Source organism: Polyodon spathula, unplaced genomic scaffold (assembly GCF_017654505.1).
Source record: "Polyodon spathula isolate WHYD16114869_AA unplaced genomic scaffold, ASM1765450v1 scaffolds_1422, whole genome shotgun sequence".
Taxonomy (NCBI): domain Eukaryota; kingdom Metazoa; phylum Chordata; class Actinopteri; order Acipenseriformes; family Polyodontidae; genus Polyodon; species Polyodon spathula.
Genome location: NW_024472902.1, coordinates 90,894 through 113,035, shown reverse-complemented (window position 1 = coordinate 113,035; position 22,142 = coordinate 90,894). Strand labels below are relative to the sequence as shown.

At 45.9% G+C, this 22,142-nt stretch overlaps 2 protein-coding genes across 5 annotated transcripts in view; both read right to left on the bottom strand.

The window, feature by feature from the left end:
* hmcn2 (hemicentin 2) overlaps window positions 1–1,334 on the bottom strand; it is a 46,214-nt gene extending 44,880 nt beyond the window's left edge. The window contains exon 1 of one of the 2 annotated variants that reach the window (XM_041242728.1): window positions 420–1,334. In XM_041242728.1, the coding sequence (XP_041098662.1) occupies window positions 420–687 (268 nt within the window). In that variant the 5' untranslated portion in view covers window positions 688–1,334. The remainder of the gene's footprint in view (window positions 1–419) is intronic. The other variant, XM_041242727.1, reaches the window with a different exon arrangement.
* Window positions 1,335–4,356: 3,022 nt separating this feature from the next.
* Window positions 4,357–22,076, bottom strand: ncs1a (neuronal calcium sensor 1a). 3 transcript variants are annotated; one of them, XM_041242732.1, is made up of 9 exons: window positions 21,230–22,076; window positions 17,889–18,876; window positions 12,452–12,476; window positions 7,754–7,892; window positions 6,877–6,955; window positions 6,516–6,604; window positions 6,086–6,163; window positions 5,330–5,448; window positions 4,357–4,915 (listed from the first exon to the last, which is right to left on the bottom strand). In XM_041242732.1, exons 2-8 carry the CDS (start codon window positions 17,950–17,952, stop codon window positions 5,350–5,352), a joined length of 573 nt encoding a protein of 190 aa, XP_041098666.1. In that variant the 5' UTR covers window positions 17,953–18,876; window positions 21,230–22,076; the 3' UTR covers window positions 4,357–4,915; window positions 5,330–5,349. The 3 variants fall into 3 exon arrangements, with proteins under 3 accessions (XP_041098666.1, XP_041098667.1, XP_041098668.1); XM_041242733.1 differs by lacking the exon at window positions 21,230–22,076 and adding an exon at window positions 21,114–21,216; XM_041242734.1 differs by lacking the exon at window positions 21,230–22,076 and adding an exon at window positions 20,063–20,140.
* Between the last annotated feature and the right edge of the window lie 66 nt (window positions 22,077–22,142).

The following is a 22,142-nucleotide window of genomic DNA, read 5'->3' as shown; positions in this document are numbered from 1 at the left end:
CACTGAAGGAAATAAAACACACATCTCAGTTTAATGAAGGGCTCACGGGTGTACCGGCGGTTACTCGGTGTTAACTATACAAAGTATTTCCCAAAGCTCAGTACATATGGAAAGATGAGTCTTATATGAGACTCTCATGTACTGTAAACAGGCAGACACGAGTACAATGCATGCTGTCTGCCTGTCCTTACACAAGATAACGGCGGTATTTTTGCAGTTTTTCATGGTAATACTATGCATTTACCCAGGTTTGCAGTATTTATTAATATGCTTTACTATTCCTCGCTGTTTTAAAAAAATATATCATTTAATGCTTGTGCTTTCACTATGCCGTTTTCCACTTTGCTATGCTTTTACTATAGGACACTTTTATAAGGGTTTGCAAACTCCTTGCATTAGTCAACACCCTGCGCTCCCACCTGGGTCGTGGAAAGGCACGAGTACGAAGTTCTGAATGGGTCTCCTCCTCCGGCTCAAAGACTTCTCCAGGATTCTGGACGCGCCTTCCACCACCTGCTGGAGATCATCGTACATGGAGCCGGTCACATCGAACACGAAAGCCAGGCTAGAAGCACCTTCAGCCGGGCTGGGGTCCGAGCCGAGCCGGGGCAGAGCGAGGGCGGGAGGATAACAGCAGTGCGTAAAAACCAGCGCAAGCCCGCACCACAAAGTCCAGAGGCAGCCCATCGCCTCACCGCATCGGAGGGTAAAACGCAGAGAAATGAATACAGCAGTAAAATAAAAGCTTTGCAGTGCTGTAATAAATAAAGACGTATTCGTTGTGGAATGTACTGGTAACCTTAGCGAAGTAGTGATACCAGAAGACAACAAAAAAGTTAATGAAATAAAACACTGAACAATGTTTAATTGCAGTGTAGGAGCGCGTCACTCCGACAAGGCTCAGAATTGGAATCACCGCAATGAACTATTTGGCATTTGCCGTGAACCCAACAGCTGCGACTTTCAAGACAAACTCCAGAACTAAGAGCTGACTTGAGCTGAAGTGATCCCCGAGAGAAAAAAAAAGAAGCAAACTGATCAGGGCGAAAGAAGAGGCGGGGGTGGGGTGTTGAGAAGAGGTTATCCGGGAAAGCCAGACCACCTTTTTGATGTAACCCGACCCGACTAGCACCTCGGAAACCCCCTCCCTGCGATTCCGGTCCTTGCGTTGCCAGGGCGCTTTGCTGTAGCCTTCCTTCGTGCCCACTGTGAGTCACTTATCTGGGACAAATGCGCTTGTCTCTCGTCTTGGCTAAACTTAGCTATATGCTAAATGTCGAGTCTCAGAGGTCGTCCATCATGTGCCAAGTGTTACAGCTTCTCTCCCTGCTCTCCATTAGTGCTGTAACTACCAATGAGGAGATGAAGATGCTGGTATTAAAACAGCATCTCTGTCTCCTTATTATATACAGTACACACGCACGCACGCACACGTATTCTATTCCAAAATAAATATCTTCAAATACATTTAAAACAGGAAGTTCAATTCGTTTATTCTATAATTTGCAATCCCCCAAATTAAATATATAGAAATTAGCTGGGAGATTCCTGAAGTTGGTCGTTTTGGGTTTGTACATTTTGTTATGTACATTCCGACATCGTATCCTGAAATTGTTAGCGAAATTATTTGTAGTTGGATGGCTGCTTTGAATAGTTTCCTCCAGAGTAGTTTCTTTGATTTTTAACATAACAGACAGCACCACTGATGGCCAAATGTTGTAACTGCAGCTTTACACAGCGCCACCAGGTGTCCACTTGTTGTTAGGGCAGTTCCTGCACACCCATTGTCATAAACACACATATATATCAAACAAAAAGGCAACTGACATGAATTCAATTTCATTTTATTTTGATAAAATATTGCTTGATGCATCACTAACAAGACATGCAACTGTAATCTATTTCAATATATTCATATTATTATTATAAGTGTGTAATTCTTCTGTATTGTTCAATAATTTAATTTAATTAACACACAGGACAGAATAACACTGACATGCATCTCAAACAAAGACGAGACATTTCAGACCAAGAGGGGGGGGGGGGGGGGGGGGGGGGGGGGGGTTCCTCTATAAACAGATGCCTAGGAGGAGGGAACACATTGTGTATCAATGCTGTGCAGGCATGCTGCATGGCAGATCATACTCACTGTGTTGCATTTAGCAAAACCCAAACCCTAGAAAACACTGGTGAATACTCTGAATGCATTCCTTTGCAGGACAGCAGTTATATACACACTGTACAGTGGTGGAGAATGCTTCCACAGGCTGTGGATAGTGGCACTGTACCATGCCATACAGTAAAACCTGGGCTGCACATTTTGCTACAAACCCCATCTCTGGGACGTTAGCGTCCAGCCAACTTCAACAGAGGACTGTGTACTTGAGCGCAAGCCTGCCTGCATAACCAAGCATATTGCTCATGTTCAGTGAGCCGTATAACAAGATCACTGTTTCCAACAAATCCACTTTTAAAGGGTTGTTTGCACGGTCACCATAAGCAGCAATGGCTGTGCATTGCAACACTGTCTGTACAGCATTGTTTTCTACCTTAGGGAACAATAAGCCTCCAATACACAATGGATTATCAAGGCAAGGGAATTAACTTGTCAGTGAAAACCATTTCTCAGCACGAATTGAGGACAGGACACATTGACAGCCGAAGAGACCCCTGTCTCCCTGTGACAGCAGGGGTAAGGAGGGGGAGTTCATCCAGTAAGATCTTCATGGAGAGTCGGGATACAGAGATCCCCAGATCCCAATCCACAATCCCGGCTACGGAGCGCCCCCCTGCTGGATGAATACAGGTTTGTCCCTGCAGAGTGTTCTAGAACCACAGGCCTGGAACTCGAGTCAGTCGGGGTCACCTCTCAGGTATCAAGGCCTGGTACAGTCAGGATGTGTATTCTCAATGGGCACAGACAGACCTAGGCTGTGTCATCCTTCCGGCTGTTACAAGTGCTGTGCTCCAGAACAGTTCTCTTGTGCAATGAACTCTGCAGAACGTCTACTCTGGGCTAACTCCAACAGCTTCAGGTCTTTACTGCCAGCAGAATTAATATCACCACCCCAAAAACAATGACTCCACTGGGCGTCTTTTTCTCCATGTTTTGTATTTAGTGGTGTGTATTTGCAATCCTTTTTTTTTTAATGACAGCCCCCTTTTAAAACTTGAAATCTTATAATGCTCCAACACGCCATCTTCAAACTCTGGAGTGCAAAGGTATCAGTAAATGTTTAAATTCGAATTCATTGTTAAAATAACAGCGTTCGGGGGAACTTTATAAGGCGGTCCTTTACAACACAGAATTGGTTATAATGCATCGTGATCAGGGCTCCTACTTGCCCCATTATGGTATAAGGGAATCTAAACAGCGTGATGGCTCCTGATGATTACAGTGCAAGCACTGTGTCTTCAGTTTTCAACCACCAGGGGGTGCCGCGGTTTCTTGGGAACTGTAGAGAGGTTGTTGGGTACACTTAACACTGCCCACGAAAAAAAAAAAACCCTACAAGCTACTCTTGTCCTTGTGGATCCTTCAGTATTCCCCGCGATATTATTGCGATTTGGAAAAACGTTATTCCTTTCACATAAAACTCCGACCACCAGATATTATTCACACCTCATGACCTTCCCGAGCTTGTCTGCTGCAACTTGGCACAGGAACCGCGAACCAGTAAACGATTGCAATACAAAAGCAGATTTGGCCAAGATAGGCGGTCAATGAATAAAAGCATGGCTGATGTACAATCTGCATTCTTTTTTAATAGCAATGAAATCTTAGTTGATGGCATAAAATGGGGAAACATAGACTTATGGATAAATAAACACACGCATTAAATAAATAAATACAAAAAAAAGTTCAAACATTAATTCTGCAGCCCTTACAAATATTGTAGCAGATTGTTTTTCCAGTTAGCTAGCGCAGGAGGGTTAACTGGTAATTATATAGTGCAAGGTCTAGATTACAGGTTGCTTACTAGTTAATAAAGTAACACAGAGAGACTATCCACTAGCACAGTACTTGGAAACAGCTGTGTACACCATGTGAAGGATCTGGCAGTGCCGGTGTCTTGAAGGACAGTATTTGAAACCAACGTGATACATTTTCAGCATGTTTTATTCAATTAGGATCAAAAAGTAGCAAAATAATAATAATAATTAAAAACCGTTGCATGAAAACGTTCCGCTCTTATGCAAACAGCCCCGTACTTTAGCTTCTGTTTCTCTAGAGGAAGCTTACCTTCAACACACACACAAGACCACACAGCAACGGCATGCAAACACAAACATGTCAAATAAACAGAGTCCCTCGTAAAGCTCAACTTTTCCGGAGAATCGGAAATGATTTGTATTGCACAATGTTTGTTACAGTAAGGGGGGGGGTGGGGGTTTGGCTCCCCCCCCCCTGTTGCCCAAATCCTTTGCAGAGTTCTACACAGCTGAGGTTGCATCAAAAAAAAAAAAATAGGCACAGAATGTCATTCTACACAAATGCATGAAACTTTAGCGATTGCTTTGCTGTCTGTAAAAACTCTTAACGGATATTTACATACCCCCCCCAAAATAAATACAACAGTCAATGCAGCTCAATCCAAAAGCCGTTCAGCCTGGATGAATGGAAATGCGCACAGCGTTCTTTCGTCGTGGTTTTTTCGTCACAAGTCACTTCAAATTGAAATAGATGAAGCTTTCTTGGTTGTGTTGTTCTCTCTAAGGAGCGTTGCCTCCCCCCTGCTCCCCCGCTGGTGAGATGCGCTCGGCGGAGAGGGATTTGGGTGACGATGACACAAGGGTTGACGGCGAGCGGCTCTGGCAAAGGCCCTGTGATCCCACTTCATGGTAAAGGCAGCAAGAGAGACGCGAGATTCTTCAGAGAGCGAGGTGATGGCACTGGAGCGGGAAACTCAGGTATCTAGAGAAGAGAAGAAGAGAGGAGTGGAGAGAGGAGGAGAGGTTTCAATAATAATAATAATAACAACAATCCCTGACGATGGCAAACGAGGGCAATACCCCAGCCCCAAAAAAGCATTCATGTTAAAATTTTCTGCAATTTACAATTTTTGTGACCGTTGCAAAACTATAAAAAAAACTCAAGATGATTCATTTAAAATGTTCTTCTAAACTACTTTAACTATAAAAGATAGATATAGAAATAGACACAGATATTAATAATAAAGGTTTTAACATTCAGGGGAACATTTTCCTTTGGCACAACAGCAAGACTCAGCAGCATCGACAAGGCTCAGAGAAGCAGACATGCCTAAATGCCTAAAATCAATTGCGTTGAAACACAGTGATGTGTAGGCTCCCCCTGGTGGAGACTCACCGCAGCGCAGCTCGAGGGCACTATACCAAGCCATCGTAGAGCGAGAGGGCCTGAACAATGGAGGGGTCGGCTTTGGAGCCTTCCTGGAACTCCTGCAGAGTCAGCTTCCCGTCCGCGTTCTGAAAGAAAGGCGGGCAAAGGGGCACACCGGTTACAGAGAGGGACAGGTCAGTTCGGTGGGGCTACTGCTACAGCTGGTGTCTCTTTGGTATGACGCACGAGAGCTTGAAGGAGTGTCAATAATCCACTTTGTTAGCTCTTCGTAGCTTTACTAGCATTGCAGCTGAGAACTTTTGATCAAGAGGTGCATTCTGGTACCTTTCCAGTAGGTCTGGTCTGATTGCAGCTTGACCAGTGGAGCGCAATGGAATCACAGAACAAAGGCTTTCAAATGCTCTTTCTCTGTGTGCTGCCTTGGCCCCGGTGCTGTTTGCTTTGATGACCGGGGAGCAGTGTTTTTAAGTGGGCTGATCAGCCTGTGAAGCTGTGAGAGACAGAGTGGGGGCTCTGCAGAGCTCTGACCCACTTCTCCCACTAAACACGCCAGCAACAGAAACAGACAAGACTTATCAGAGGCAATGTGGAATGTTTCTTACAACCCACGTACTCATTAGGGAGCGCAGAGGCTGAAAATGGCACCACAGGCAGTGTTCTTGACACAGGTGCCCAAACAAAATTCCAGCTACATCCGACTGGTTAAAGGCGTCTGGTTATTTCTTTTGGGGGTGCACTGCACTGTCAGCTGGGGTAGGTTACCTTGTCCATCATGGCGAAAATGCGGTCAACCCTCTTCTCCGGCGTGTTCTCCTCTTCCGGGAGCTCCACCGTGTTTCCCTGGAGGACGGAGGGACAGAGCACGGGTTAGGCTGATCAAATCCGATTTTTCCCAGCCGGGAATCCTTCTAAACCTTTATTTGGCCCGCCAAGAGCACTGGCAAGAAGGCAGGCTGGGTTAGCTGTGCATGTTAACACGAGGAGGGCAAGACCAGGGTCTTGATGGTTAACAGACTGCTCAAGACTAGACCAGGAACCCGTTGTTCTGAATCCCGACATTGGGCTTTTAAAATGACTGCAGTTCCTCAAGCACAGCAAACAAAAACAACATATACTTCACCACCTCTCTGTAAAACCAAGATACTGGTCTTACAAGAGCAAAGCATGCACACGCACAGTGCAGGAAGCTTACCACCATCTGATAAATGGCATCCACGATGTGCAGCATCTCATCTCTGGTAATGTACCCGTCATTATCCAGGTCATACAGCTTGAACGCCCCTAAGACGTGACACAAAGGGTTCGGTTCAGTCTCTGTGTTTCCGTGCTGTACTGGACGTGGTGTCGTTTATTATATGTGCTGTATTGTGACGTTACCTGTACATCAATATTGTTATTTATTTATTTATTATATGGCAGTTTCTTGATCAGGTCAGCATTGTAAATGAAGTTGTTCTCAATTGGTTTCTTCCCTGCTTAGATAAAGGAATGGATTGAATTGATTGATTGAGGTGCTACACAGAACCCCTCCCCACCCCACAGGTATGACTTACACCTGAGCTTCTCATCCAGAGTCCCTCGCGAGGTCACTGACAGAGCCTGGATAAACTCGCAGAACTCGATCCGGCCGTCCTGCAGAAAAGGAGGAGAAAGAATCCTTCTGAACTTATTTATGAACTCTGCTGCATTCTAACCTCTGCATTTTAACAGGCAGAGTCAATCATGCTGAGGGTCTCTCCTGTGCTGCTCTGCACAGTCAGTCATGCTGAGGGTCTCCCCTGTGCTGCTCTGCACAGTCAGTCTGTCTCACACCAGCAGTTCCTCTCCTCTCAGCTCTTAAATGGAGCGCGCCAGACTGCGCTCTTCAGTAAAGTGTGATGCAACTTGACAGCTAATTAAGAGACAGGCAGGTCATTTCTCTCCTGCAAGACTGTCACTGGGCCCCTCTGCGTTACACAGGAACACACCGAGCAGCATCGTGAACTCAGTGCTGGGAGTAGAGCAAGTCTCCCACTGCAGAGCAGCTTGGACCTCTGCAAGCTTTACCTGGCCGGTAATGCTACACAGCTTGTGCTGAGGTCATGTGCAATGTAGCGTGCAGCTTCACAGCGCTAGCTCCTTCGCCAAGCACGCAAACCAAATGTCTTGGAGTCTGCAGGTCCTCTTGCATTGAGCAGGACTGCTATAGCATCACCACATCACGCTCGGCTTCCTTCAGGCTATGCTTTCAAATACAACCCCCCTCCCCATCCCTTTGCCCCAATGTAATCTGCTACTGTTTCTCCCCAAAGGGTGTGTCAAAAAAGTGGAAAGGGTGAAATCGCTTACCCACAAAAATTAAGTTTGCACGTATGTATGTATGTATGTATGTATGTATGTATTGCATGCATGCATGTATGTACAAAGAAAGAATAAAGAGCTCACTCTCACCTTGTTCTCGTCAAACACGTTGAAGACGAATGTGGCGAACTTGGTGGGGTCTCCGAATGGGAAAAACTGCTTGTAGATCTTTTGGAAGCCGGGGGCGTCCAGCTGGCCGCTCGGGCAGTCCTTGATGAAGCCCTTGTACCTGCAGACAGACAGACAGACAGACAGGCAGGCAGAGTTGCACGATCACAGTGGACTTGCAGCAGACCTATCATGCAATGAACATGAAGTGCTATCTGGAGTATATTCTCAACATGCAGTTTTTAAAAAGGAGTCCCAAAAGCATTTGGAATAGGGAGGATCTTGACTAGAATCAAGATGCATCGCCGTGCACGTTAATCCTTCGTCTTTGAGAGGTCCGGAACAGACAGCGGTAAGGGGGGGATGGAGTGTCTGTCTGGCATGCAGAGATAGAAGGAGCTAGGGCTGGTGTTGCAGTTAATGGAATCAGAAATGAATTATAAATCAGCCACACTAGATTCAGCGACTGCTTGAGAGTAATTGCTCGTAAAACACTGTTTAACACAGGGGACAGGCCTCTACTCAGACTGACTGGAATTAAGGTGAGGACTGGATCGGAGATGGCTTCGCTCATTAAGGGTGTGATTCGCTCAGGCTCTGACTGCTACGGTGCTCCACACTGAAATGCTGCTCTTCGACGCTTTCCTTTCGTTTTCTTTAATAGGATTCAGGCTGGAGAGAGCCTCGGAGAGGAGGAGAAGAGAGTTTCCTATCCAGAGCCTTGCCGTGCTGTTCAGCTCTGACCCACCTCAAGGCTGGCCTTCCAGTGGCTCTTTGAAAACGTTCCGACTCGAGAGCAAGCAAAACTACAAGAGAATATCCGTGGCTCTCGTAACTGTGAAACGTGGCTTTGTGAAGGGAACGTTTGAAGAGAGGTCCACATCACTTCTCCTGCCAGTTCCCCTGGTATCTGGCAGCTATGCATATGCAATGAAGATTTGCTTTGGTTCACGTCTTCGTTTTGTAAACAGTCAGAAGCCACCGCAGGGTTTAATTCCAGAGGAATGCAGACGTTGACAGAGCCTGAGAATGAGTCTACCCTGTGTCTGCTGGAACAACTCTGGGCAGGAACCAAGATCCTAGATAAGATGCGTGTGCGTGTCCTGCAATCTACACAGGAACATGCATGTTTCAGTAAAGCACCCCCACCAAGAACAATGTAGCATCTGCTCCTCCTCCAGCCTCACTTCTTGAAGGGGTTGCGGAAGGGAAGTAGAAATAGAATAGATGGATACTTCCTCTTCATAATGCAGAAGCAGCCTGGAGGAGAGGTCATCCTCCAGCATAGCCCACCAGAGGAGACCAGAGGATTCCCCCGGTAATTACACACCACATGCTGTCTTCACCCCCCAACCCCCCCTCTAACCTCAAGCCGGTAGACAATGTCTTTTGACAAAAGTGTTTTAATGTTTGGGTCGTGTGCATGGCAAACGCCTCAATACTGAACAGCTAGCGGATCCGTTAGATTGAACTTCAGACCCCATCAAACACTGACAAGAGCCTTCCTGATTCTAGCCCACAGGAACTTGCTTTGTGAACGAATGAGACGCTAGCGTTAAGAGATTTCTTGAGCTGTTAATTCCGAAGGGGCTGTCAGTCTTCGGCTGTGTTATTAACGCTAATTCACATAAGCACTTATTCTTAATGTCATTTCTTTCTGGTCATATACTGCTCCCATTTGAATTATTATTTTTTTAATTATTAAAAGTAAAGGAAACTAAAACAGGGTTTTCAGAGGCTGAACTGGGATGTGATGTTGCGCAGGGTTTGCTGTGGATCAGAACAGCACAGCAAGCCAGATCTCCAGGTCCGAGCTCAGATTAGAGGGGAAATCTCCCCCAAGAGCTGAAGAATACAACACTGGACACACACTTTATTCCATACGTCATTCATTTCAGCTAGTTATTCTACGGTCAAATCATCGCCAACTTAACTGGCTGCAATTGCACAATGCAAATACCAGTTTTTGTTTTGTTACATTAAAATATATGGCATCTAATTTTTTATTTTATTCTCGAGATTTGACATGTATATCCATTATATACCTGGCTCCATGTGTGCCCTGTTAAAATCATCAATTAAAATTAAAACAAAACACAAAATGTGCCTATTGTGACAACTGTCCAAGAGTTTCAGATTCAGTGGCTTGATTTCATGCGCACAGCAAATCAGAACTACAGAAGCAATGGGGTGTGCACACTGCTGTATAAAGGCAATAGTTAAAAACGAGCCTGTTTATTTTGGAGCTTGCACAGTGAACGGCAGTGCTGTTGGCTCAGCTCGTGTGAATGGAGCGTCATGCAAGCCGTGTGGGTGTGAGCATTGATGGATGTGTACAAGAAAACTATCAATTATTTCCACTTCCATCTGGGACTCTTCAAGCTGCAGCCCTGCTTGCGCATTCTTACCAGCCAAGCAAGCAGAGGGAGCGGGAGTGTGCAAGACAGCCGAGAACGCAACGGGGGAAAGGAATCACCCTGCAAGCACACCGCAGCATAACCCTTTACAAAATGGGTTTCAAAGTCACTAAACCGTGGGTCTTTTACATTTTAACAGCATGCACTATAAATTATAGAAGCACGGCTGACCCGGGAGTAACTGACGTGATTCAAACGCGTTTTTTTTTATCGCTTAGATGCTGTATAATTCTTTAAGGGAGTTGCAAACAGAGCCACCCAACCCATACCACAGCACAGCACACTGCTGGCCTCTGGTAATGCAACCGAAGCAGGAGACCGGAGCAGCATGCTGCAGGCCTGAGTGTTTAAAATAAAGTGGCAGCTTAACGGTCGTTAGATTGTCGCATCAATGAGTCACCACAGCTGCAGCTCTCCCAGCACACCCCCTCCGGTAAGCTGCAGAGAGAGATGACTGCCAGCTGCCCGTCCGCCTGCGTGAGAGAGCGAGGGAGTGGAGGCTTCTCATGGAAACTGCCATTTGCCCCGAACGTCCTCTGCTACCATTCTACAAAGTCTGTTCTGCAATTAGCTGGGCATGCACGGCACAGCATGTGGTATTCTGTTACTTGTGGCATCCAGTCACTATGAAGTTTAAAAGTACCCCCGTGTGCCTCAATAAAGCTCTAAAAACCACTTCTAATGTGCAAGTACATCTGCTGCTCCAGAGTGCAACCACAACCCCCCTCTGCAACACTCTGCCCCTACTTCTAGAACATTGCGGTACTGAACGCTCTATATTCAGTAATTATTGAGTGTCTGTCTTTAAAAAAAATAAAAGTTCCACCTTACTCAGGAATGCTTTTAAAGCGTAACCTGCAACACTTGAGCCTAGCTCTCCGAGACACTCAGAGAGGAGTGCCATCTCTCAGGGGCTTTCGTTATTCAGCAGCTCTTAACCAAGTGAGAAAACGTGACTGTCTGGAGGAGGAGTGGTGAGAACAGCCTTTTCAACTGGGAGCTCCTAACTCAGTACTGTGGCACAGAATGTCAAAAGCACATTCATGTTGGCTCAAAGAAGAGACAGAACCAGAGTTCGCTGCTCAAATCAGCCTCTCACTACTCTTACAATACATCGTAGGAAATTGCTTGGGGATTTGCTGCATCTGGCTGTGCAGTCTGCACTGGGATTATATGGCGGGGGGGGGCTGTTAATAAAACGCTCTGCACCGTGTTCTGGACACGTCGCCCCGCAGTGGCGGGGAGGAGTCACTGTGTAAAAGCTGGCTGCCTCCCAGTCTCATTGGTCTCATGAGCGCACAGCTCCCCTCCTGCATGTCACCGCGCGGAGATCCTGTTCCTGTTTCATTTGTAACTCTGGGTTGAGGAGCAGTTCCAGCCAGGGCTGCGGTGACAGCATCGCATCACTCAAACTGTCACGGGAGGCTGCCTGGCCCAGTTGTTGGAGCCGGTAGGGGGGGGTCTGATAGAGCCGGTCTCCCAGGGCTGAGGCTGAGAGTGTAAAGGATATGGCAAGCCTGGGTTTCTATTTAACCAAGAAATCCCATGGAGATCATTCAGGTACTAAAAATAAATACAAAAATCATAACAAATCAATCACGACTGTAACTTAGCAACAACAACAACATACCAACAGGTTGGGAAACACATCTTCTCTTAAACAAAACATAATACGTGATTGATTATATATTTAAAAACAGGGATGGCAATGAGACTCCCATTGCACAGCACTTTGATCCATGCCTGGTTTTACTATGAGTTTAATAAGGCACACCTGAGCTTGTTAGCTGTACACTGTGGCTAATCAGGCACCTCTTAGAACCTGGAATAGGGGAAACCGCTAAGCAACAGGAGTCTCATTCAACGGGTTAGCAGTCAGATATGCGTTGCAGAAACTTTGGTGATGAAAGTGCCAGGATGAACTGCAAAAAGTAACGGCATTTCCAGCAGGCGCAGTTGCTGGGTTGTTTTCCTGTTTCATATGCTGCTCTGCTTGGTCTGTGGATTTTCTTTAACTCAATGTAAAAGCCAGCTTGTGGAAAGTTACTGATAAGGAGGACACGCTGCTCATTTGGGTATGATGGTTGTCAGGGTCTTGTAATCTTGCGTGCCATTTCCGTGTCTTGCAGCAACATGCATTAATGGCAGGGTATGTGGGCCAAATGCCAGACACTCAGATCCCCTGCTTAACGTGCCACCTGACCTCGAGCTATTGAGAGCGACGGAAAGACAAACAGAAAGAGAAAACTGAAGTAGCTCTCACCATTGCTGGACTTCTTTTTCTGTGACTGCAAAAAAGAAAAAAAACAAAAAAACATTTTAAAAGCACATTAAAAAATAAGCACATCCCGTATTAGATTGCAGTACTTTATCCCCTCAGATATCCCTACCACAGTGCAGAAGCACGCTGGATCATCCATCATGCCTACACACTGCGGTCCGATTTAAATAGTGGGTGCACCACCGCTGCAGATCACACTGCAGATTCAGATTGCTTCTATTAAGAGACTCCTGCCTCACAGTTTATGGAATAACCTGACTGTAGTACCTGCTGTAGAGCAGAACTGGCTCTTGAACCCGCTGCGCTACTCAAACCAGTGGCAGGGCCAGGATCAGCATACTCCGCCTCTTTCTAAACGCTCACAGAATAACAATGAAGAATGCATTCGTAAGGAACTGCAGAGTGGAACTGTCACCCTGTTCGTTTAGTTTACTGCTGGTAGCTTGGAAAACGTAAACATGCCAGCCTTAATCACAGCACCCCCGCGGCGCCACGATACACACCCCCTGTCCTGCTATTACTGTTCGATTATAAACTGTAGACACCGAAAAACAACATTTCTAGAAACACCCCCCGAATACAAAATAATCAATTGATGCTTTTCTGTCTCGCTGTTTAACATCTTACTTTATGGTGGGGTTTAAATCCTACTTCGGGGTCTGTGCGCCCCCAAAACCCCACCTATAAAACACCCCCTGATTCAGTGTCGGTACAGCTTGAACCGCTATGCACGGGGAGCCTTATTGCCACGCCTGTATGCTCAGAGCACCCAGCTCCGTCACAGCTGACCTTCAACCCCTCTCTGCGGACTGTCTCAAGAGACGAGCGACAGGAAGAGAAGAGATTGTCTGGGCGAGAGCAAGCTGTGCCGCCAAGCTGGAGAAAATGGCGTTATCTGAAACAGCTTTTACCAATCAATGTGTCGCCTCGCGAGAGCTGGGATACATCAAGACAAAAGCCATTTGCACCAAAATAAATAACTGTCTTCTGATTGTCTCTCAACAGCTAACTTGGAGCTTTTCCAAAAGGTTATTGCATTTGATTGTTTGCTGGTATTTTACAAATGTTACCTCTCATCTGTTTAATAATCACTCTTCTACTAACAGCAGTAACTCCAGATTACTTAACAGAGTAAAACGCTCGGTTTAAACTTGTGTTGGTCTTAATAGGAATGGCCAATGGATGTGGTACCCAATTTCTTTAGTATAGATTATATAACATCCTGAAATACAATGCACGGATAATCAGAAAGGCTGCATATTTATTATCCAAGTTATAAACTGCGATAGATGTGCTGCAGTTCACTTCTGCAATGACCTTGTGTGTGGATAAGGCTAGTGATGCAGAGGAATAGATTGGAGGGGTAAAATGATAACATGATCCCTGACTGTGCAATACTGTTTATTGAACAGTTTTATTGGTAGGTTTTATTTGAACTGCAATAAGCTGCCTTCATAACAACACCTCCATAAAGGCTGCATCAGACTACATGCCCAATCCTTCATAATTGCCTATTTGCAACATGTTCTTGCAAACCGAACGTGCTGTCACTGACTCAAACCAGTTGGCACGTTTCCTATAATTACCGAGATCTGTTCACTAATACCCCTTTATAGCATTACAGTTAAAAATGTTTTGACAACTGCAGGAGGCAGGAGGCTGGCTGTGAACCAGCGACCCCGCGCAAGCGAGAGTCTTAACCCCAATGCAAGAGAGCCGGGCTTGTCTGCTTTAGAACAGAATCCACAACGGCAGCATATCACACAACACTGCCCATTACACAATGCAATTAACAAAAATATTATTAACACAATTAAGAAGGATTATGCGCTTCTCAATACAGTCTTACACAGCTGCGATTAACACTACAGTGTCCAGTTCAAACAACTGTGCCTAGTTTCTCCTTAGCTAAAGGGACTGGAGGCTGCTGAGCGAGTGTTTTCTTGAATGCAAGAGACAGCTTTCCAGGGTTACCATAGCATTTCAATAAGACACAGACACTGGTGTGCTGTAATCCAACCCGAGACACAGCCTGCAATGCAACAATGCTGTAGCTAGAAGGGGTTTGTGTCTTAGTCTCTGCCTCTTGAATCTCTGCAGTAAACAGCTGGGCACAGTGGAGGCATTCCTGGGAGGAAACGTGGCATCTTAATTATAAATAATTAGCAAAACGCGCCAGGGTTGGCTGTTCTTGCTTGGCAGTCCTTCTTGCTGACAGATGTCCTGTGGGGTACGTGTGTCCCACTTTGCAGACCAAAACTGATTTTTCTTTTTGTCACATTAACCTCAGCAGAGGAGAGCGCGTCCCTTCTCTTCTCCAAAACAAAAACAGCAGAAATGGCATAACACTGGCAAATCTGATGTCGGTATTTTCATTGTAAAATCAAACCCAGCTGGTTTTTTTCCCCCCCTCGAGGACGTACTGGTTGGAACGTTATAGTGGAGGCATTCTGCACTGAATCGTGGATTGAAGCTCACACAATCACCGCACCCAGTCCTGGGTTTCAGAAGCACAATGTGGAGGTCTTTACACAGGGCTCTTCGATAGTAAGTGACAGGACAGTGAAATGGTCGGGTGCCCGCAGCGCAAGGGGTGGCACTGAAGAGAAGGCGGTGTATTAAAGCAGAGGGGCACAAATGCTACATTGGAGTAAATGACTCAGTTGGTCGAATTACAGCACAATAAACCCTGTGCCATTTTGTTCACCCCTTTAAGTGTTTTTATAATAACCCGACACTCAGGACCCTTCGATACCTTATTTTGTTTCTTGCTTTCTGTTCCGCGATAGTCAACAGACGCCCACCCTCTCACACTGCCTCTGCTCGCTCACGTCTCGCGCTCCAGCCCATACGACACGTTGATAAGTGACATTTTCCTGGAGCGAGACGGAAGGTAATTTACATGCAAATGACAGGAAGCTGACAACCATTATTGGCTTGACTAATTTACAGTGTCCTCCTCCCCTTGAGATCTTACATGCGGCAGAGTCTGATAGTCATGTTCAGTTTTGCACTACAATTCCCGGGTTTGTCTGTTTCATACACCCTAAAACAGACCTGGTTGATGGTCCAGTTTAACATCGCTGAGCATCCTTGAAACCTGCTATGTCACTCTAAACAGGCAAGCTCCTGCTGCAGTACTTGCAGCAGTGGGAGGTTATAAGTGTCTGAGGTTACCGCTGAAGCAACTGAAAAGTAAAGTAGATGTCACCCTTGCTATGCCAAAATGGTGTTCATCACACCAGCATAACATTTACTGGAACAGTATAAAGTAATTCTGAAATGCGTTCAAATCCGAGTGTTACATGGTTTGAATGGAATGAGGGCGACTGTTCAATGCCAGGCAGGAGATCTGACAGATTCCCAGCACAGTTATTAGTACCACTCGGAAATTCTCATATATGAGAGAGAGAGAGAGAGAGCGAGCAAAGGCTAATCCTGACACGGCAGATCAGTCAGAGACGGGGAGGAGCTGCAGAGAGAGAGCAAGCAGGTTAACCTCCACCAGCCTGGCTCAACTAACCCAGCGATGCAGAGAGGGGGAGAGAGAGGAGAGTCCCAACGAGGTCAGAAAACCTGCCTTATCAGGGGATGAAAGAAAGGAAGAAAGATTTCCAAGTAATGGAGACATGTCAAAGAGAGCAAAAGATAGAGAAGGAAAGAAAAAAAAGAAAGAAAGAAAGAAAGAAAGAAAGGCAATCCCCTGGGAATAAAAAGAGGAGGCATTCTGGCAAAATGCAGGGTTCCCCTTCCAGCAATCCACTCTGATGAGATCCTAATTACACCGTTCCCTGAGTCCGTGATGGGGAGCAATTTGCAGAGCAGAAGATAAAAAAAAAAAAAAAAATCAAATAAAAAAAAAGAGAGAAGAAAACGACAGCCGCAGCGCAATGACTCCTGGTCTGAGCAGCTCAGTGCTCACGTCTCACAGGCACTCCTTGCCTGGAACATTCAATTCTCTGAACAAACACCCTAATTACTGTAGCACCAGCCCCCCGCTGCCCATCAGAGACGAGGCACGGAGCCCAGGCCCCTCAGAAGACATTCTACCCTACAGTGCCCTGCTCACTGCCTTCCCATGCATCGTGCTTTCACTCGCTCTATACAGTACCCCTGCAGACACAACAGATGCATCACACTGCTCAGAAAGGAGACAGTGAAAGAGCACGGCAGACAGACAGACAGACAGAAATAGAGGCACAGTAACTGTATCTGCAACCCCGTTTCCTTTTTGCCTGGCTCGGAGGAAGTCATCTCTAGAACGATCTTTCCAGTTTTGAAATCCTGTGCTGATGGGGTTCTGTCCTGACCTGCCACCTACTCCCCCAGCATTTCATAACAAGAGTTTGAAAGAGCTCCTCTAGACCTCCCTCCAGTCTTGCCGATTCCATCAGCACCTCCCTTTCCTCTGTCAAAGAAGGTCAGGGAGCCAGTCTGTATTGATGCCAGCCAACCGGCTTGCCAGCCTATTAACAATGAAACAATAATAACGGCAATAATGTTTGAACACTCTGCGGTTCACAGCATACCGCCTCGGGCGCTTGGAAAGCTTTAAAATCGACGCTCCGTGTTCCATCCTCTGAAACTCGCTTTGCCGAGCCAGGAATCACAGACGCTTGACCCCGTGACTTTTCTACTTCTGATTTCAGAAGCCTAAACAATGCGTTCTATTCCATGCCGTGCGTAGGGCGTGTTAGACGGCATCTATCGTACAATGAGAGACAAGTTTGTATAAAATCACATAAAGACAGTACTCAGCCACTACTATTGAACACACACCTAGATTAGCACTAATTACGGACTGCAGGGATGGGAGTAAGACTCTCATTGCATAGCAGTTTGATCCCTTCCAGGATTTACTAGGAGAGTAATAAGACACACCTGAGCTTGCCACCTATATGCATTGGCTAATCAAGCTTGTATCAAAACCTGGAATGGGTGAAACGGCTAAGCAAAGGGAGTCTTATTAGCATCCCTGGACTGGCTTACCTAGAGTGACATTAGGGAGTCCAGGATTAGTGCCAATCACACAGCTGAAAGCCGAAAGCAAGGCTGTTGTCGTTCTAACTTTAGAATTGTGCCACGTGCTCTCGGAGATCAATGATGTCTGCACACAGACTGGAGCTCCCATGGTTCACGTATACAAGGCACTACGTTGTGTGAAGGGCATCTCTTATCATAAGAGAGGTGCAGTTCAGCACACCAGCATTTGGTGGTGCCAGCTTGGCACAGCCGGCTGCTTCAGAAAGACCCAGGACTGAATAGAAGGGGGTGTTCAGGTCATGATGGAGGTGTGCTTCCTCTCTTTCCACTAACGAAACCACAAGGACTGTGCCGCACCCCACCTCAGCTGCCCAGTGCACCCAGTCTGTGCTGACCCCAGGCTCCCTCTACCCACACACAAAGGGATGGTACTCACAGTAGGTCTTTCTCGTCAGCTCCTCCACCACCTCTGGTTTCAGTTTGCTGTTTGACTTCCCCATGGTCGATCCTTCAGCTCATGAAAACCAGCAGCCTGCTGTCCCTCTGAGCGCCGCCGCGAAGGGTTAAATCCGCAAGATTGTGTTCAACAAAAAGCAAAAAAAATAAAGGAAGACGTGTCCGTTGATTTGAAAGGGAATGGAGCGCCTCCAATCAAAGCTCTTTACCTGGTTCACAGCAGTCAAGGCGTGTTGTTCTCCAAATCAGAATTCCCAAACAGGGACACGTCAAGTAGAAAATTGAGAGAACTGAGATTTTCTTTCTCTGTTTTACTGATTCCTGTATAACCACTTCCTTCCTTCCTTCCTTCCTTTCTTCCCTCTCTCTCTCTCTCTGTGTGACAAGCTGTGGAGTGTTTCACCGGTTGTCCTTGGTTACAAGAGTCTCTCTCTCTCTCTCTCTCTCTCACACACACACCCTCCCTCTCTGTCTGTCTCTGCGACTCAGTGCAAATCTTAAGAGTTGTCTCTCTGCACAGATAAGAGTTTGGTTTAACTGAAACGTTCCACTCTGCTTCTCCTTCTCAACAGCTTCAGTACAATGCCACCTTTTCAAGTTGCATCTGCCTTTTATAATAAATAAATATGCAATCAAAATAAATTAAAAAGATACAAAATATAACACCATTGAAAGCAATCCCACAACTTCTAAATTTCTAATAACTGAACGTGGTTCTGAGGCTTGTTCCCTTCCTCGTTATTTTCTCATTACACTGCTGTCGATAAGAAAAGGAAATAAACTAGTTTTGTCTTTTCCTAAATAATCTGTGTTCAAATCCTGCAGTTTTCCTTCAGTTCTTTATTCCCGTTATTCATTTCAGTTGTTTCGTGCGCTCTTCCTCAAGCTCCGATTGGCTTCTCCAAGGAGTCCTCCAAGGTGCCGCTCTGGTTTGTTTGTTCAGCTCCGTGGTCCAGGTAACTCGAGCCCTGGCAAGCAAACAGATCTGCATTATGTTCAAGAAGTTTGAATAGCAACGGACACAACACCTCCTAATCTAGACTGACACATACACACACACACACTCGTACTGACTCACCAATACAAACACACACACACACACTCACTAATACCAATACATAGACACACACTCATACTGACTCACTCACACACACACACTCCATGTCAACACTGTGGTTTAAAACAACGGTCCAGGTTTGCTTCTCCCTGCCTGGGTCCAGCTGCCCTTTCACAAAGCCATGCCGAAGCTGAAAGCCGAGGAGTTTGCGGCGTAAGAGAATGCAGGTGTGGAAACTAAACCAGGGCTGAGTGGTTCCCCTGCTAACAGGTAAAACAGCTAGGATGCAATTCCAGTAATTCATGTTAAGGTACATTTCTGGTGCCAAATGAATCTGGAACGAACACAACACTCAAAAGTGGGACACGCCCCATTCAATGCCAGACGCCTCTCTGCTTTTGTGTTGGGCATTGAACGTTTAGTGTAGCGCTGAAGATAAAGCCGGCAAGGACCCAATAGCACAACCATTTAAAAAAAAAAAAAAAAAAAAGGATTGTAGAATCTGATGCCAGGGGACGATGGATAGGACTGCAGGGGCGAGCCCTGGAAAGCGGTTGTGTGTATTTATTTACCTCCCTGGAAGGAAAGGTCAGGAGGGGAAGGGGGTGGGGTTTACCCACACCCAGCCTGCCTGTCAACATCACAGAGACCCACACTGGTGATCCTTCAGACAAGAGATCAAAACCCCAAGCCCACCACTTTATAAAAGAGTCCACTGAGCTATTCTCTATTCCAAGGTCTCTTTGGAACAAGCATTGATATTCAATATGTACGTTTAATTACTGTATACGATTTTTTTCACCACCCAGCTCGCGTAACTGACTTAGTTGAACAATTTCCCAACATTTTGGTCCAGCAAGCAGATTTTAGTTCGGGATCTTGTAATGTCTAGGCCTAGTTTTCTCCGAAACCGCATTTATTGTGGACCTCAAGTACAATTTATTGCACATTAACTGCACGGACTCCTCCTCCGCGGGACGAGCAAGGTAACACCGCAGTCAGCCGCGGTCTCCCGGAATTATTAAACAGCCGGCTTCGTCCTCAGGCCGCAGTGAAATACACTGAAACCACCTTCACGAAACATTTAAAACGATTACTTTCAAACGACTTTCACTCCGCCGCACCCGAGCACGGAACCCCGTCTTCCGCTGAACGATTTATATTGAAGCAGGAGTAGCTGGAAGGGAATCGACCTAAATAAGGAGAAGGGAGGAGGGGAGGAGGGGGGATTAATTATTCATCGACCCCTTGAATTACAACACTCTTAACACAAAAGCTTTTGTATGAAATGACAAATTAAAAAAATATATATATATATAAGTGGGTTTAATCTGTAAACGCTCGTCTCATTCCCAAGGAAATGTCTCCAAAAAACTTCAACTATTGAAAAACGAAACAAGTCACAACAATGATAAACAAAGTGACAAAGCGAATTCCCCAGAGCCTCACTCAACACGTTACATTGTACTTGCTATGTGCTTTTGGAAATTGTGCCCGCAGTTCCCGATGCGAAGCTGCGTGGGCATGCTGTACAAGTCATTACTGACATCTGTGTGCACGACAGCGCATCAAGACGCATCGCCTGGTGTTTTTACTGAGCACTGCTCGCAGTCAGGGGTAAGCAACCCGCGACAAAACAGCGACAATTTCGACACACACACAGAAACCAAATGCAACAGCTGATGAATCAGAACTGAACACTTTGCATCGAATACCCTGTTCGGTTTAATTACAACAGAAAAACAAACACACACACACAAAATTATATGTATATAAACACACCACAGGTTTCTAACGCCCAGTAAGCGATACTTGTCGTTTATACTGTAGGATCAGAGCACAACAGACCCTTCCTATAAGATCTGATTTCTAGCTGATGTCTAAACCCCGACCCCCGCCTTGTGCTCGTAGAGGAGCAATTGTTCTGCCCCATTGCTTAGCGCAAATTGCATCGAGGCAGCAATTAAACAACGCCAGCAAGCAACGCATGCAATAAAACCCAAATCCACCAACACTTAACAACTCGGACAGCACGTCTTCAAGCCAGGTGTGAGAAGACAATGGCAAACAATAACATACTGTGCTTCTTATAGTCTACACGCGGTATCTGAAATAGTGAAACGCGTTTCTCCATTGTGTACGACTTACCCCCCAAAAAGATTTATTTTCAAACAAACACCTAACATACAATTATCATTATCTTGCGGTGTTTCGTTTTACTTCATTGTTCTATAACACTGCAAGCATTATGAATGCCTATTTACCCTTTCCGCTGTGTTTCTTCACATCCAAGATCCAAAGTCCAGTATTGAACGGTATTTTACGCCTCTGCTTGCCTTTCTCTGCGTGTGTGATCCCACTGTGGTTTTTCAGCGCTCCCTGGCTGCTACCGAACCTTCCGTGACTCAGTGGCCGGCTCAGAGTGCGCTTCAGGCGGGGCGTCAGTCCTGACATCACACGCCGTGAAACCACCCTGCAGGGGACGGAGCCCAACGTTACCCTTCTGTGCTGGTGGGAATCCACCTTAGCCACTGCAATTAAAACATTTACCGATATTAGATTAACCTGCACATGCTTTAAATGCACTTAAAGAATACTTCAGTTTTGAAAATACTTGCCGGTTTTTACAAACGTTTCGTGTTGTGAAAGAGAGAGGGTGAAGAGGGGGGAGCAAAGAGAAGGGAGGGGAGATTGCTGGTGAGATGTAAGAGAGTTAGCAATGCGTTACGTCAAGTAAAAACAAATATGCAGGTTTTGTCATTACTTTCTTGGTTTCTGCAGTATTAACTTTCCCAAACGCTAATGGTTGAATTTAAAGCCGCCCACACATTCCTCCCTGGAGATGCAGTTCCACTTCTTTCTCTAAGGGGGGGAAAACACACACACACACATTTTTATCAAAAAAGGAAAAAAGCTTTTAGAAACTTGCAGTATAAAGTTATATAAACTATTCCAGAGGTCAGATACCCACGCTTGCTGAAACAGTGACAGACGATGCTCAAGACCAGGGTATGAAGCGGACCTTCATTTAAACACGCAGCTGTGCATGGGTTTCATTTTGCTCAAGCAGTCGCAACGCATTGGGGCAGAATTAGAGATGGAAGTTAATAATCCTGCTGTCAGCGTGGTATTGCTGATTCAAGCAGACACCAGCTATGGCGTCTAGCACAAAGCCAG

Coding starts and splice junctions, on each gene's coding strand:
- ncs1a (XM_041242732.1), bottom strand. CDS start 17,952: ATGGGGAAGTCAAACAGCAAACTGAAACCAGAGGTGGTGGAGGAGCTG. Junction 7,893..12,451: donor GAAAAAGAAGTCCAGCAATG/GTGAGAGCTACT, acceptor GTCTGTCTGCAG/GTACAAGGGCTTCATCAAGG. Junction 6,164..6,515: donor ATGCCATTTATCAGATGGTG/GTAAGCTTCCTG, acceptor TCCGTCCTCCAG/GGAAACACGGTGGAGCTCCC.